Source organism: Haliaeetus leucocephalus, unplaced genomic scaffold (genome assembly GCF_000737465.1).
Source record: "Haliaeetus leucocephalus isolate CR32 unplaced genomic scaffold, Haliaeetus_leucocephalus-4.0 Scaffold165, whole genome shotgun sequence".
Lineage (NCBI taxonomy): Eukaryota > Metazoa > Chordata > Aves > Accipitriformes > Accipitridae > Haliaeetus > Haliaeetus leucocephalus.
The window spans coordinates 624779-638495 of NW_010972601.1; the positions used below are offsets into that span (position 1 = coordinate 624779).

Below are 13717 nucleotides of genomic sequence, written 5' to 3' on the forward strand. Positions count from 1 at the left end.
CCTGTCCCATCCCCACCCAGAACTGCCCCCTCGCCCCACCCCTGTCCCAGACCTGTCGTCTCCCCATCCCAGAACTGCCCCCTCCTCATCCCATAATTGCTGCCCCCCCATCCCCATCCCTATCCCTGAACTCTCCCATCCCATAATTGCCCCCCATCCCTATCCCTGAACTGCCCCATCCCATAATTGCTGCCCCACCACTACCCCAGAGTCCCCTCTGGGTCCATGTCCCATGCTGTCCCCATGCTGGGGGACACACACTGAGGTTTCAGCCGTCACCGCAGCCCCCCGGGGGGGGGTCCTGCAGGTTTGGGGCTGGGGCCAGGGCTGCCGGGGAGGGGGCTGTGCCAGGGGCAGGGGGGTGCTGAGGACGGGGTGAGTAAGGCCAGTGTCCCCATGCCCCCACCCTGGGGAAGCCCGGAGCTGAATAATGACAGGGACCGAATTCCCCTTCGACTCACAATGTTTCCCTGCTGGGGGCTGACCCCCCTGCCCCCGGCTCCTGCACCCCACTGGTGTCACCCCACCGGTGTCACCCCACCGGTGTCACCCCACGGCTTTCCATCCCAGCTAGGCGGGAGGACCCCGTGGCCGTGGCCAAGGGACATCCCCGCCGTGGGGTGGCTTTTGCCGGGGTGTAGGGGGGCAGGCAGGAGCATGGGGTGGGCAGTGGGGTCCCCTTGGGTGGTCCTACAAGGAGGGACCCTGGCCCCACAGGGACACGGGGGCTGCCAGCATCCCTCCGGTGACACTCAGCCCAGGGTGCACCCCCAGTTTGGGGGTCCCCCCCACCCCTCCTGTGTGTGGGGGGGGTCACGTACCTGTGCCCTCCCCTCCGCAGCCCATGCAAGCTGCCTCCTCTTCGGAGCCGGGCGGGTGGCTTGGTGGAGGATGGCAGCCGGCGGGCGGTGTCACGGTCATCCACGGCGTGGCAAGCCGGCCCGGGCTGCTTCATGGTGACATCGTCCCCACCCCGAGTGTCCCCAAATGGCAGCGGGTGCCAGCGAAGCTGTGGCCGTCCCGGCAGAGATGCTCCCCACGACTGACTCAGGCGGCGGTGCCGGCGGCTGTGCCGGGCAGCCCGGCGGGCACCGGCACACGGCGGGGAACGAGTGACTCCACGGTGCCACATGACTGGGTCTTAGGATTTTTGACTCAGCGGGACCAGTGGCAGCGGGGTGGCCGGGTCCCCATGGAGGCTCTGGCCAAGCGGCAGGGATGCAGTGCTCTGCTTTGGCTGCGGCGATGGCCCGGTCCGCGCCGGCGGCTGTGCCGGGTCGCTCGCTACACAGGTCTGTGTGACATGGTGCCATGTGGTGTTGTGCCGCGTCGTGCACGGCACGTGCCTGGCGGTGCCAGGCCACGCCGTGGGATGTCACGCCTCGCCACGTCACATGCTGCGTGCCACGCTGTGCCATGTGCGACACCGTTCCATGCCATGTGCCACACCGTGATGTGCCACGTCCTGTGCCGTGCCATGTGCCACATCCCCTCGTGTGCCATGCCATGGTGTGCCACGTCCTGTGCCGTGCCATGTGCCACATCCCCTCGTGTGCCATGCCATGGTGTGCCACGTCTTGTGCCGTGCCATGTGCCACTGTGCTGTGCCACATCCCGTGCCGTGCCACATCCCACACTGTGCCACACCATGCCAGGTCCCATCCCACCCCATGCTGCCATCCCACGTGTCCTGGCGAGGACAACAGGCACAGCCTGGCCACCGGAATACAGCCCCTCTCTGCCCACAGACACCCGGACACACGGACACAACCGTTCAGCGGCCCACGGGCCAAGGTCGACACTTTATTTCCTTCTGCCATTATACAAAAATACGGGGGTGCCACGAGCACATGGTGGGCGCCGCCCTTCTCACAGTACCAAAAAGTATTGCTATTCATAAATAAAACCTTGTTACATTCATAGTTTAACACGATACAAAAAAAAGTTGTCATAAAAATAGATATTTATATATTAAAAACTCATCCTTAAATATTTCTTCCCATTGCAGGGATGTATTAAATTAACCCCAGGATTCAATAAATACGATAACCACACAAATATTAATGTATAAATTAGTGGGGAGGGGGTGGGTGCCGCCACCCACTGTCACAGTGCAGTGGCCAGAGCCGAGCCCCTGCCCAGCACAGGCAGCGCTGCGGTGGCACGGCCTGAGGGTCTCGGGGACACTGAGGGTACAGGGATGCTGAGGGCAGAGGGATCAGCGTGGGGTCCCTGGGGATGCTGAGGGCACGGGGACACCAAGAGCGTGGGGTCACCAAGTGTGCAAGAGCAAGCCCAGGAGCACGGGGAGGGAACACACCGAGAGAGCAGGGACGAGCGCAGGGATGCTGGGGGCTTGGGGACACACTGGACGTGCAGGGACGAGGACGGGACTGAGCACAGGGACGTTGAGCTTGTGGGGACACCGAGCACACAGGGCCACCGAGCTCACGGGGCCACCGAGCCCACAGGATTCCGCTCCCAGATGCTCTCAGGGATCAGCAAACCCGGCGCAGGGACGGCCAGGCAGAGGGGTGACAACGCCGGTGCCGCTCGCCGGTGCCATCAGCGCTCTCCGTGGGCCGGGGCCGCACCCTGCCGGCAGCGCGGCGGGTGCTGGGCGAGCGGCTCTTAGTCAGGCTGGGTCACCGGACCCATTGAATCACTGGAAAATCTAGCGGGGCTCGGTGACAAGGGACGGCTCCATCCCTCAACGCTGGGCACCCGGGGGATGCCCGAGCGCGCTGGAGCGCGCGGCTCCGGGGCTACCGAAACGTGGGGCGGGATGTGGGGGATCTGCCGGGAGCGGAGCGGGGCTGTCCTGCAGCCGAGCGGTGGCAATGGGGACAGCTCGGTCCCCACGGCAAGCCGAAGCGATGGAAACTGCTTTGAGCGCGCTTGCGTCCTCACCCCTGCGAGCTTAGAGGGTCTCTGGGGTGCGTCCCGGCCGGCCGGCGAGTTTCCATCCCGGGGGACGGGGATGGAGCGGAGATGGGATGGGATGGAGATGGAGACAGGGATAACTCCGGTGACGGCGCGGCTACTCTAGGAGCGCTTAGGTGGCCGCGAGCCCCGGTGCAGTCGCCGCTTCTCCCGGTGTCCTCGGTGGCTCCTGGCCTCCAGCTGGGCGTTGAGCTTGGCCATGAAGCGGGAGTAGCTCCAGAGGATCCGGCACCCCTCCAGCTTCTGCCGAAAGACCTTGATGGGTGCCGTGGGGCCGGGCGGGGGCCGGTGACCGGGGCGGGGGCTTGGGGCTGGGAAGAGCCCCTCCAGGTTGCTGAGGAGCCCTCGCACCTTCAGGTGGGTGCTGGCCAAGCGGCGAAGGATTTCGGCACCGGGGGGGTTGAGGTCGCGCTGGTGCCGGGTGATGTCCTGCAGCGCCTGGGCCATGCGGACCATGGTCTCCCGCAGCCCCCGCAGCCCCCCAGGTCCCATCACCGGTCCCCGCAGCCACTCGGGAGGGCGGTTGGTGCGGCAAAGGTGGTTGAAGGCCAGGTGCTGGTCCTCCTCCTGCCCAGGGATGAGGGAGAAAGGTCAGGGACGTGGGACGGGAGCAGCACGGGGACCCCACACCCCCCCCCCCCCGCCACGAGCCCCGTGTCCCCCCCACGGAGGGGACAGGAGCGACCCCTCGCCCCAAGGAAGGGGACTCACGTAGAAGGCGAAAAGCTCCTGCGCGTCCTCGGCCATGTGCCTCACCAGCGCCTGGATCTGCTGCAGGGTGGGGGGCTGCAGGGGCCGCCCCCCCTGGCCCGGGACAGCCCAGAGGATGAAGAGCCCTTTGGTGACAGCTGGGGAGGAAGAAGAGGGAGATGGGGGACATTGGGGCGTCACTGGGTGCAGGGAGGCAGCCCCCTCTCCGTGCCGGAGACCTCACCAGCCCCAGTGCCACCGTGACGGCTGTCACGGGGAGAGCTCGGCTGCATGCGCCCATCACCCTGGCATCAGGCCTGTGGGCAATAACTGCATGTGCCAGGCACATGCACCGAAATCCCCGGTCCTGCCACAGGGACGAGCCGGCCCCTGTGCCAAAAGCCCGCTGAGGATGCGGCGGGCAGGAGGAGGAGGAGGATGAAGATGCCAGGGAGCGCAGCCCAGCCACGGTGGCTGCCCCAGCAGCTCCTCCTGCCAGCGTGGGTCACCGCGAAGGAGGGGACGGCGGTGGCGCTCCTGGATCTGGCCCCTCTGCTCCGGTGGGACACTGTCCAGGCCCTGCTGTCACCCACGGCCGCGTGTCGGCGGGGATTTCGGATACGGCGCTGGACTGGCGTGCATCGTCCGGCCCTGCTGTGCTGGGGGGGGATCTGAAGGGCTTGGGTGGGATGCAGGATCCGTGCCAGCAAGCTGACCCCTGACCCTCTGCCATCGGTCCCCAAACTGGCCCCAAAGCGTGTCCTCTCCTTCCCGCCCCCTCCCAACATCTCTTCTCCCCCAGGGACAAAAGGAGCTCCCATGGGGTGTCCATCCCCACGTGCCACGGTGGGGGGTGTGGGAATATCCCTGTCCCCTGCCGGCGCGGGGGCCACACCCACACACACACAGCCTCGCCGACAGCCACGGCACGCCAACTCCACTCCCACGCGGGCCCCCGCCGCCGCGGCTCTCCTCCCGCGTCTCCCGTCCGTCTCGGCGCAGCCGGCGCGCGAGCGAGAGGGTAGTGGCGGGACGCCGGCAGACACCTACCTGCCAGCACGCCCAAGGGCCGCCCGTCGCACCGCATGGCCGGGGCAGGGTGTTTCGGCAGGGCGCTGCCGGGCGCACGAGCGACTTCCTTAACCGCTCGGCGATGGGGAAGCTCGCCTTTTAAAGTGCACCCATTCGCCCCCACCTCCGAAGGAGGCACCCGGGACCCAACGGAAAGACAGCGAGAAGTGAAGCCGTGCCCCGGGGGCCAATGAGCGGGGTGAAGCCGCCCCGGGCGGGAGGAAATGATGCCGGCCGGACGATGGGGTTGTTCTTCGATTCAGTTCCTCGAGGGAGTCCCGGCGGGTCCGGTCCGGGGAGCCTGCCGTCCCGCTGCTCATCCTGGATCCGGCTGCGCCGGCATCGCTGGACCCCCATGATCCAGCTTCTTGGGAAAGGGCTCCTTCGAGTCACACCCCCCTCCGTTTCGCTGTTCGGCACCCAACAGGCTGGTCGAACCAAAACGGGCCTGAGCTGCCCCAAAACCCAAATGCAAAAGAGGGCAGCGGCAGTGGTGGGGCTGGCAGCCGGGGACACTGGCCACGTGGGAACACCTGTGTTCCATCACAGGGCGGGGGGGGATTCGCATCCCGAGTCCAGCCGTGGGAGCTCTAAATCCAGCCTGGGAAGGAGAGCGATGGAAGGAAGCCCACAAAGTGCGGAGCATCCCAGCACGGCTGGGGACTGCACCCGGCCGCGGCGCTGGGCGACGCTCCGGAGGATGCTCTGTCCTTCTGTCTGTCTGCTCACACCCACCCACCCCTCTGGGTGACAAGCTCAGGTGCTGACAAGTAGGGGACACTGGGCAGCACGGCTCAGCCCTTCTGCCCGGCAGCACCCATGGGTGCCCCCAGAAATAAAAACGGAACTGCCCGGTGCCAAAGGGCTGCACCGGCACCCACGCGCGGCCCTGGGTGTTGCCCAAGGGGCCGAGGGCAGCGGAAGCCCGGTACGGGCAGCAGTGCAGGCAGCGCTGCCCTCATCGCCGCGTCAGGCTTGTGCAATACCACCACGGGAGAACCCGGTTTGCACGGCCCCGACACAGCCTTGGCGCTGCCGGCAGCACCCAGCGCAAACCCCCTTGCATCCCTTTCCCGGTGGATGGAGCCCAGCAGGAACCAGGCACCGATGGGAGCTTTTTCCACCCACCCCGTAAAAATGGATATATTTTTGAGATGCGTTGCAATCTGGTTGATTTTGACGACCGTCGAAAGTTGCTGGCGTGAGCAGAGCGAGCCGCCCTGCGCCAAATTTGCGCATTCCGAGGGTTCGGCGGTGGCACAGGGCAGGGGGATGACCCAGAAATAACATCTCCTCCAGGGTGGAAGAGTGCGGCCATGATTCAGAAGAAATGTTTTCCCAAAATTTCCCCTCCCTAGCTGCCCCGCGACCTGCAGGACTCCCTGCTGTGGGAGTGGGGCTGGTGCCGCTTCCTCCACCAGCTGCCTCCTCTTCCTCCTCGGCGCATCCCCCAGCTGGGTTCATTGGGGTCGGGGCAGGCAGGGCTGTGCCCAAGGCAGCCCTGGAGGAGCGGAGGAGCCAGGAGAACGTCCTTCTCTCTCCACACCTGCTTGACTGAAGTAGTTTGTCCATCTGTCCATCTGTCCATCCATCCCTCCACCTGTCCATCCATCTATCGATACAACGAACCATTCATACATTCATCTACTCATCCATCCATTCACCTATCCATCCAACGAGTCAGCCACCTGTCCATACGTACATACATTTGTCTATCCATCATCTAGCCACCTGCCCATCCATCCACCTGTCCATCCATCCTTGTATCCATCTGCCCATCCATTCACCTGTCTGTCTGTCCGTCAATCCATCCACCCATCCACTCGTCCATGCATCCCTCCACCCGCCCATCCATTCTTCTCTCCATCCATCCTTCCATTCATTTACCTCTTCATCCATCCATCTGTCCGTCCATCCGCCTGTCCATCCGCCTGTCCATCCATCCATGCCTCCATCCCTCCCTCCCCGACCCCGTGGGCCCTCCAGCGTGTGTGGTGCCATGGCAGGACCCTTGGGCACCCTGACCGGGTGAGCAGGACCACTCAGGCAGAGCGCACCCACCTTCAGATCCCCCACGGCCACAGGTGGCCCTGGCCCCTCCACATGGCACCGTCACCTCCCAGAGCTCCGTGCGGGGTCCCTGCTGGGCCGGGCTGGGAGGAAACCACCACAGCGGCCACCCCGCCGGAGGAAAGTGGGTGGCGGAGGAGTGTGCAACATCCAAGGGGGACAAAAATAGCACTGGTGACCACATGGGCCGCCTGCAATTTCTTCATCGCTTGGGCGCACGTCACCGGCGTCTCATGACTCTGGACAAGAGAGCGAGACAGGAAAGAAAGCGCCCGGAGAGGTTGCAGGAACCCGGCGGCTTGCAAGCGTGCCGGAGCTGACGCAGAGAAGACACGTCTGGGACATGGGCACGCTCCCACTTGGTGCCTGGGAAAGCGAGGGCCGGTTTTTGGGGACAGGATGGGAGCAGAGCTGCATTCGCCCACTGGCCCAAGCCCCGCCAAGCTGCCCACCCTGGGGGAAAAGGCCCCAAAGAGGTTTCTGCTGCGCTCGTGCTCCCGCCAAGTCTCGCTCGTTGACCAGGTGTGGCCCCTGGGGGCACCCGGGGGCTGGGGGGGGGGCTACCCAAATGGCCGCAGCCCCTAAGGGGTTCACAGCACCCCCCACGCACCCCAGGAGGGGACAGCACCCACCCTGTGAACCCCACTTTGCCGGGGGCGTGCCGGCAACAGGAGTGGATGTGGGGACACAGTGACAGCATGGCAGGGGCAACCCCGGGCTGGGGGTCAAGTTCGGCCCTTTGTGCCTCAGTTTCCCCCAGACGATGGGAGCTGGCCCAGTGTGGGGCAGGGGGAGGGCAGAAATGGGGGAGTGGGACCCGTGCCTCAGTTTCCCCAGGGCCGATGACTTGCTGGGGGCTGCAGCCTTCGCCCCTTTTTTGACCCAGAATAGGTGGCAGGCAAGCTGGCCACATCCTGGTCACCTTACGGTGGGGACACAGGGACTGCCACGTTCCCCTGTCACATCCCAGCTGCTCCCATCCCACCCAGTGCCACCAACCCAGGGACCAGCTCTGGGCCTCCCCCCCGGGGCTACGTGGAAATAAAAATAATAGGACTTTTATTGACTTATTAAAAACTATGTGAAAATACAGCTTGGGATGAGCTGGGGGGGTCACAGTCGTCCCCCCACAATAGGTGACAGCCCAGGCAGGGGCATGGGGCCATGCTGGAGGGGACACAGCTGAACCACAGCCCCCCCCCACCTTGGAGATTTTGGGAGTGCCAGGGGGAACCCCAGCTCCGGGGATGCTTTCACCCCCCAGGGGTGCCCCAGAGCATCACAGCCACCCCCCCACCCAAAGGGACCACCCGTGGGGACACACACAGGGCACAGGGACACGTCCCGCCGGCCCCCAGCTGTCACCCCAGCACCAGGGTGGCACATCACCGCTCTCTGGCATGTCACCCCCCCATGTCCCCTCCTCCAGCAGGTCCCCGGGGACACCCACTCTCCTCCTGAGCCCACCCAACCCTGCGCAGGCAGGGCTGGAGGCAGAGGATGGCACAGGGCTGCCCTTCGGCCTCGCCCGTGGGGGTGGCACAGCGGGGACCGCTCCCCCCTTCCCACAGGACACTGGCCCACTGCCACGAGGCCACCGGGTCCCCAAAGCCACCATGTCCCCACATCCCCAGCAGGCAGGGAGCGATGCTGCACCCCCCGGTTCTGCTCTGTACCGGGGTGGGGGGAGAGCCTTACAATGAAAAAAAAACAAACATGGGGGGGGGGGAAAGGAAGGGGGAGCCCACCATGCCACCGCGCTGGGTCACCCGCCGTGGGGACAGCCGGCCGCTATCTGCCGCTCTCCTGGCGCTGCTGCAGCAGCTGGATCACCTCGGCGATGCCCTCCTCGGGGACCTGCCGGTGTGGAGGGGGGGGACACAGACACAGAGAGGGTGTCAGCCCCTTGGGGACACCCCCCCACCGCGGCGGGTCCCTGGGGAGGGGTAGGGGCTCACCAAAGCGTGATCGAAGTTGAAGGTGCTGATGTAATACGCCGATATGTCGGCGGCGGCCAGCGGCTCGGCGATCTGCGCCACGATGCCACACTCGTCTGGGGAGGGAAAAGGGGAACCCCCGGGGTGAGCGGTGGCCCCAGTGGCACTGCCATGGGGACATACAGGGAGAGCATCACCCCGAAAGCACCCCCCTGGATAAGGGGAAGATGGGTGGTGGTGGCACAGTGTGGGGGACATGGCCACCGCGGCCAAACTCACCGAAGCCGAGGGGCTGCCCGCCGATCCGCACCATCCGCCACAGCTCTCCCGTCGAGCTGGTCAGCAGCAGGTCGCTGGGGAACCTGAGAGAGGGGGGGTCTGAATGTAAAGCCCCCTGTCCCTGAGCCCCCAGCCCTGGGGACAGACAGACAGACGGTCCCAGGGATGGTACCTACCGCTTCTGGGTTTCGGCATCCATCACGATGGAGATGTAGCCCTCGATGAGGGAGAAGGCGAAGAAGGTGATGGAGTCAAGGTCCTGGCTGCCGGTGCCAGACTCCCTTGGGGGACTGCAGAGCGAGGCGGGGGGAGAAAGAGCCACAGGGAGGGGTCATGACCACCGAAATTGGAGGAGAAGGGGTTGGTGGTGGCACTGAGTGTCTTCGAGCATCACGTTGGGATGCCGCAGGGTGAGCCGGCGGTGCCGGGGAGAAGGGGGATGGGAGCGGGTGCTACCTGCAGGGTCTGCAGCTCGCACAGCCGCTGGGTTGGGGGCCAGCAGATGCCAGCTGCAGGCAGGACAGGGATGACACTGGCTTTTGGGGCATTCCCAAAATGCTGCGGTGCCTCCGGCGCAGGAGGGTACCACCAGAAGGGACCCCATCCTGAGGCACATGGGAGTTCCCAGCCAGGAGCATCCCCTCGCCCCAGCACCATTCCCACTGGCCTTTTGCAACCCACCCTCCTCTGTTTTGCCATCCCCCCTCCCCAGGCTTTGCTGCAATGGGGGGCTCGTCCCTCAGGTCACCTCGGGGCTCCCACCTCCCACAGTGGCAGCAGGACCCATGGCACCCATGTGGCTGCAGCCCCCCCAGCACGCTTGGGAGGGCAAAACCAGCTTGCCAAACACACCCAGACCTTAAAAAACCACTGGGAGCGAGGCTGGGGGGCACACATCACCACAGTTTGGGTGGCAGCGGGCGAGGGGCCACCACCATGTCCCCATCCCCGAGACCCACCTGTGGGAGTAGAAGAGGACGTCGATGAGCATGGTGGCGATGGCGGGCAGCGTGTCGGGGGCCACGGTCAGGACGCAGAAGCGGGTCTGGGGGCTCTGCACGGGGTGCAGCGTGGGGCTGGCGGCTGGCAAGGGGGGAGAGCCACCCGTCAGGCGTGGGGACAGCTTGGGGACAGTACCGCAGTGCCACCCCGTGGCCACCGCAGCCACGGCCCGCCATCCCTCGGGGTGCAGAGGGGTGGCCCTGGGGGGTCCCCCGAGGATGCGGGTACCGCCGGTGGGAGCTGGAGCATCTCGGTGGGAAGCGGGTGGTCCCGGGGGACGGGGGACCCGGTATCGCTCACCCGGCTTGGGCTTGAGGAAGCCGTTGCTCACATCGTCGCAGGTGACAGGGACGCACTCGCCGCTTTCTTCTTTATAGATGTCAAACTCCCCCGCCAGCGTGTGGATCACCACCGGCAGGTCCCGCTCCCGAACCTGGCCAGGGGTGCAGGATCAGGGCCGGTACCGCCAACCCTCCCCACAGTCCCCCCCGCTGCTGGCTGGGAACAGCAGGGTCCCCAACCGGAGCCAACATCCCGGTGGGACTGGGCACCGGTGTCCCTGTCATCCCGCGGCACTCACCAGGATGAAGTCGGTCTGGTACGTGGAGAGCATCAACACCGAGACGTGGTGCTCGGCCAGTGGCGCGATGACCGACCTGGCAATCTTGGTGACGCCGGTGGCCTGGCAGCCGGAGGGCTCCCGGCCGTTGGAGACGACGCTGAGCACCAGCCACGTCGAATCCGCCACCTGCATGAACTCGGAGGGCGGCAGCTCTGCAAGGGATAAGGGGAAACTGAGGCACGAGGCTCCCTGGGGCTCGGCACAGCCAAACAGCATCCGATGCCGCACGCGCTGCCCGTGCCGCAGAGCTCGCACCGGCTCGGGCACCGCATGTCACGCTGCCCCTCGGGACATGACCTGGCCCGGCGGAGCTGGGAGAGGATCAGCCCCAGTTGTGGGGCTGAGATGCTGGTCTGGGGGCACAGACCAGCCCCATCCACAAGCGGAACGAGCCAGACAGGGCTCAGCCGCTCCAGGTGCTGAGGCAGCATCTGAATTTGGCCGCAGGGACGAGCAGGGCTGAGGCTATGACCACCCCCCCCAAGCCAGGGACGCGTCTCTCCTCCCCGCACCAGCACCCTGGGCTGGGTGCAAGGGGGTGTCGGGGTGCACTGCACCCCAAAACCAGCACCGCCAGGGCCCTGGGGCTGCCTGGCTCATCCCCTGCCCCCCAGAAACCCCCAGCCCAGCATCCAGCACCGGGGATGCTCGAGGAGGGGGGGACACGGGGCACTGGAGGTGACAAGGGAAAGGCCACCCCGCTGTCCCTGGGGTGCCAGCACCTCATGCCAGCCCAGCGGGGAGGGCTGAGCCCAGGCTGGCGGGGGGCCAGGGCTTCCTCCCAAAACCACTGCTTTTGTTGGCAAGGAGGGCGCGCGCTGGCCGGTTCCTTCCTGCCCCAGGACTCAGTGCGGGGGGGGACGGGGGTTGTGCTTGTGTTCCCCCCTCTGCACCCACGCTTCTACCGAGGGGAGGGGCTGGCGCTGCCCGGGGTGCCCCCAGGATTCATCCAGGCAACCCCCCCCCCCCCCCGGCACCCCCTTCCCCACCCCACAGCGCTCCCTCCCTGGAAGGGACGGAGTGGGGTGGGCACCCAAGGGGTCTCCAAACTGCTCCCCCCCCCACCTGGCAAAGGTGGGAGGCAGCACCCATGGGAGACGGCCCCGCGCAAGCACCCAGCCCTTCGGCGGGCACCTGGCATCCCAGCCCAGCTGAGAAGGCAAACTCATCACACCAGTGGCGGAGGGGAGGTTGCCCCAGGGAGGGGTCTGGCACCCACGGAGGGGGGACCCCATCATAGGATGGGCTCCGTACCCCGCTCCCGAACGATGGCTCGGGGCAGGGCGGGAGCGGGGCCGGATCCGGGGGCCTTGGCGGGTGTTTCCAGCGCCTGTTCCTGCTCAGGAAGCGCCAGAACGGCCTCGGCTCAGGCCCAGGGCTGAGTTTCAGGGCTGGGGCGGGGGGGACACGACTCAGGGGGGGACGTGGGGACCTGTCCCAGCGCTCACCGCTTAATCGCTTTTCAACACCACCCTGGGCGAGGCTGTGAGAGTGCGGGGGGGGGGACACCCCACTGTCCCTCTGCCACCCACCCCGGGGCTTAATCTGGACCCCCAAGGGAAGAGAAGGGGTGCAGGTCTCCTCTGCTGGGGGGTCTCCTCCCTGGCTCCGCAGCAGGGGGGGACGCTGGCAGCCCCCCCAGCTCCAGGAGGGGTACACACGGCGCAGCGGGGCCACCGGCTCACAGGACCATTGTTCGGCACTTCCCGCCCTCCCCTCGGGATTGAGGAATATTTGTCCGCAGGCCCCAAAATAAAACAATACATGGGGAACAGCTCTGGTTCTGGGGCGGGGGGGAGAGCCCGAGCAAAAGGGCCGGGGAGGGAGGTGGGAGCTGGATCCGGCCAGCGAGCACCCCGTGGCCGGAGCGCTGACCCTTGCTCCTTGGGGCACGTCCAAAGCGATAAGCTGCGGTCGGCTCCTGCGGCCTCGGCAGGAAAGTTTGGGCGTGGGAAGCCAGGGCAGGATCCGGACCCTCCGGCACAGCCCGTTGGGCCGGTACCCCCGGCAGGACCGGCGGTGAGGCTGATGAACGGCAAGCGCTGGGTCACTGAGGGTGGGGACGTCACCGAAGGACACCTCCTGGGGAGGAGGACTGGCCTGGAAGGGCTCAAACCCCCCCCGGACACCCCAAAACCTGGTCCCTGCTGCCAGGCAGGGCTCACCCTCGCCAACCCCGGCTGGGCGCAGAATTGGCCCCGCTCTGCCGAAGCACCGGCCGGCCCTGGCCCTTTCCAGGCAAGGGGAAGAGACGAAAGTGGCCAAGGGAATGATGGCAGGAGGTCTGGCAGCGGCACCCCACGAAGGCAGGGAGCCCCGAGTGCTGCCCATGGGCATCCCGGGAGGTACCTGCCTCCTGCCCGGAGCAGCCGGGCTTTCGGCAGGCACCGGGTTCCCCGCAGACCGTCCCCACCAGGTTCGCGGCCCGATCCCACGAGCTGGCGGAGACGCAGCTCTGCCTGGGAGGGGGTTATTAGGGCAAAGGCAGCCACGCCGGGAGAGCCTCGGCCGGGCAAGCTGGTACATCCCCGGCGCAGGCGCCAAGGGGATGGGAGCTCTGCGACCGGGAGCCCCGGGGATGGGCACGTACCGAGGGAGCCTTGCTACAAGCCGGGACTCGCTCCCCGCAGCCCAGGCCCGGAGCGCTGCTGGGCTCAGCAGGGCTGAGAACGTGCACAGCTCGTGTCTGCAGTGCCAGCCCACCCTGCGAAGGGCCGGGGCGGCCGTGGAAGCCACCGCACGCTACCTTTGAAGCCTTCCTCGTCCAGCATGATGGTGTAGTCCTCGGGGGTCTCCGTCAGGCTGAAGAACTTGCACCTGAAGACAAAAAAAAAAGCCAAACCCGGCGCTGCCGACCCCCAAAACCGCCGCCTCCCCCGGGGGATGAAGCTGGAGCGGTACGGGGTACTGGAGGAGGAGGATGGGGAGGAAGGCCGGTACCTGCAGCGCTGGGGCAGAAAGAGCAGCTTGAGCAGCGGGTGGGTGTAGAGCCAGAGCCCGCGGCGGGCCAGGCTCAGCACCCGCACCCGGTGCTCCAGGATGTGCAGGTCCATGGCGGCCGCGCCGCATCGGACCCCGGCGCCGCCGCCGCTATAAAGCCCGG

General features: G+C 66.4%; 1 protein-coding gene across 1 annotated transcript; it reads right to left on the reverse strand.

The window, feature by feature from the left end:
* Window positions 1–8565: 8565 nt before the first annotated feature.
* On the reverse strand, window positions 8566–13667 carry GATSL3 (GATS protein-like 3). The gene is made up of 9 exons (XM_010563378.1): window positions 13555–13667; window positions 13361–13431; window positions 10573–10766; window positions 10293–10425; window positions 9950–10073; window positions 9167–9280; window positions 8991–9073; window positions 8733–8827; window positions 8566–8631 (listed from the first exon to the last, which is right to left on the reverse strand). The coding sequence occupies exons 1-9, from the start codon at window positions 13665–13667 to the stop codon at window positions 8566–8568; spliced, it is 993 nt and encodes a 330-aa protein (XP_010561680.1).
* Window positions 13668–13717: the final 50 nt, after the last annotated feature.

What these genes read in the sequence shown, in the direction of transcription:
- GATSL3 (XM_010563378.1), bottom strand. Translation starts at nt 13,667, where the DNA reads ATGGACCTGCACATCCTGGAGCACCGGGTGCGGGTGCTGAGCCTGGCC. An exon ending in GGACGAGGAAGGCTTCAAAG is followed by an intron (nt 10,767 to 13,360) that starts GTAGCGTGCGGT and finishes TATCCCTTGCAG; the next exon opens with AGCTGCCGCCCTCCGAGTTC. An exon ending in TCAACTTCGATCACGCTTTG is followed by an intron (nt 8,632 to 8,732) that starts GTGAGCCCCTAC and finishes CCACACCGGCAG; the next exon opens with GTCCCCGAGGAGGGCATCGC.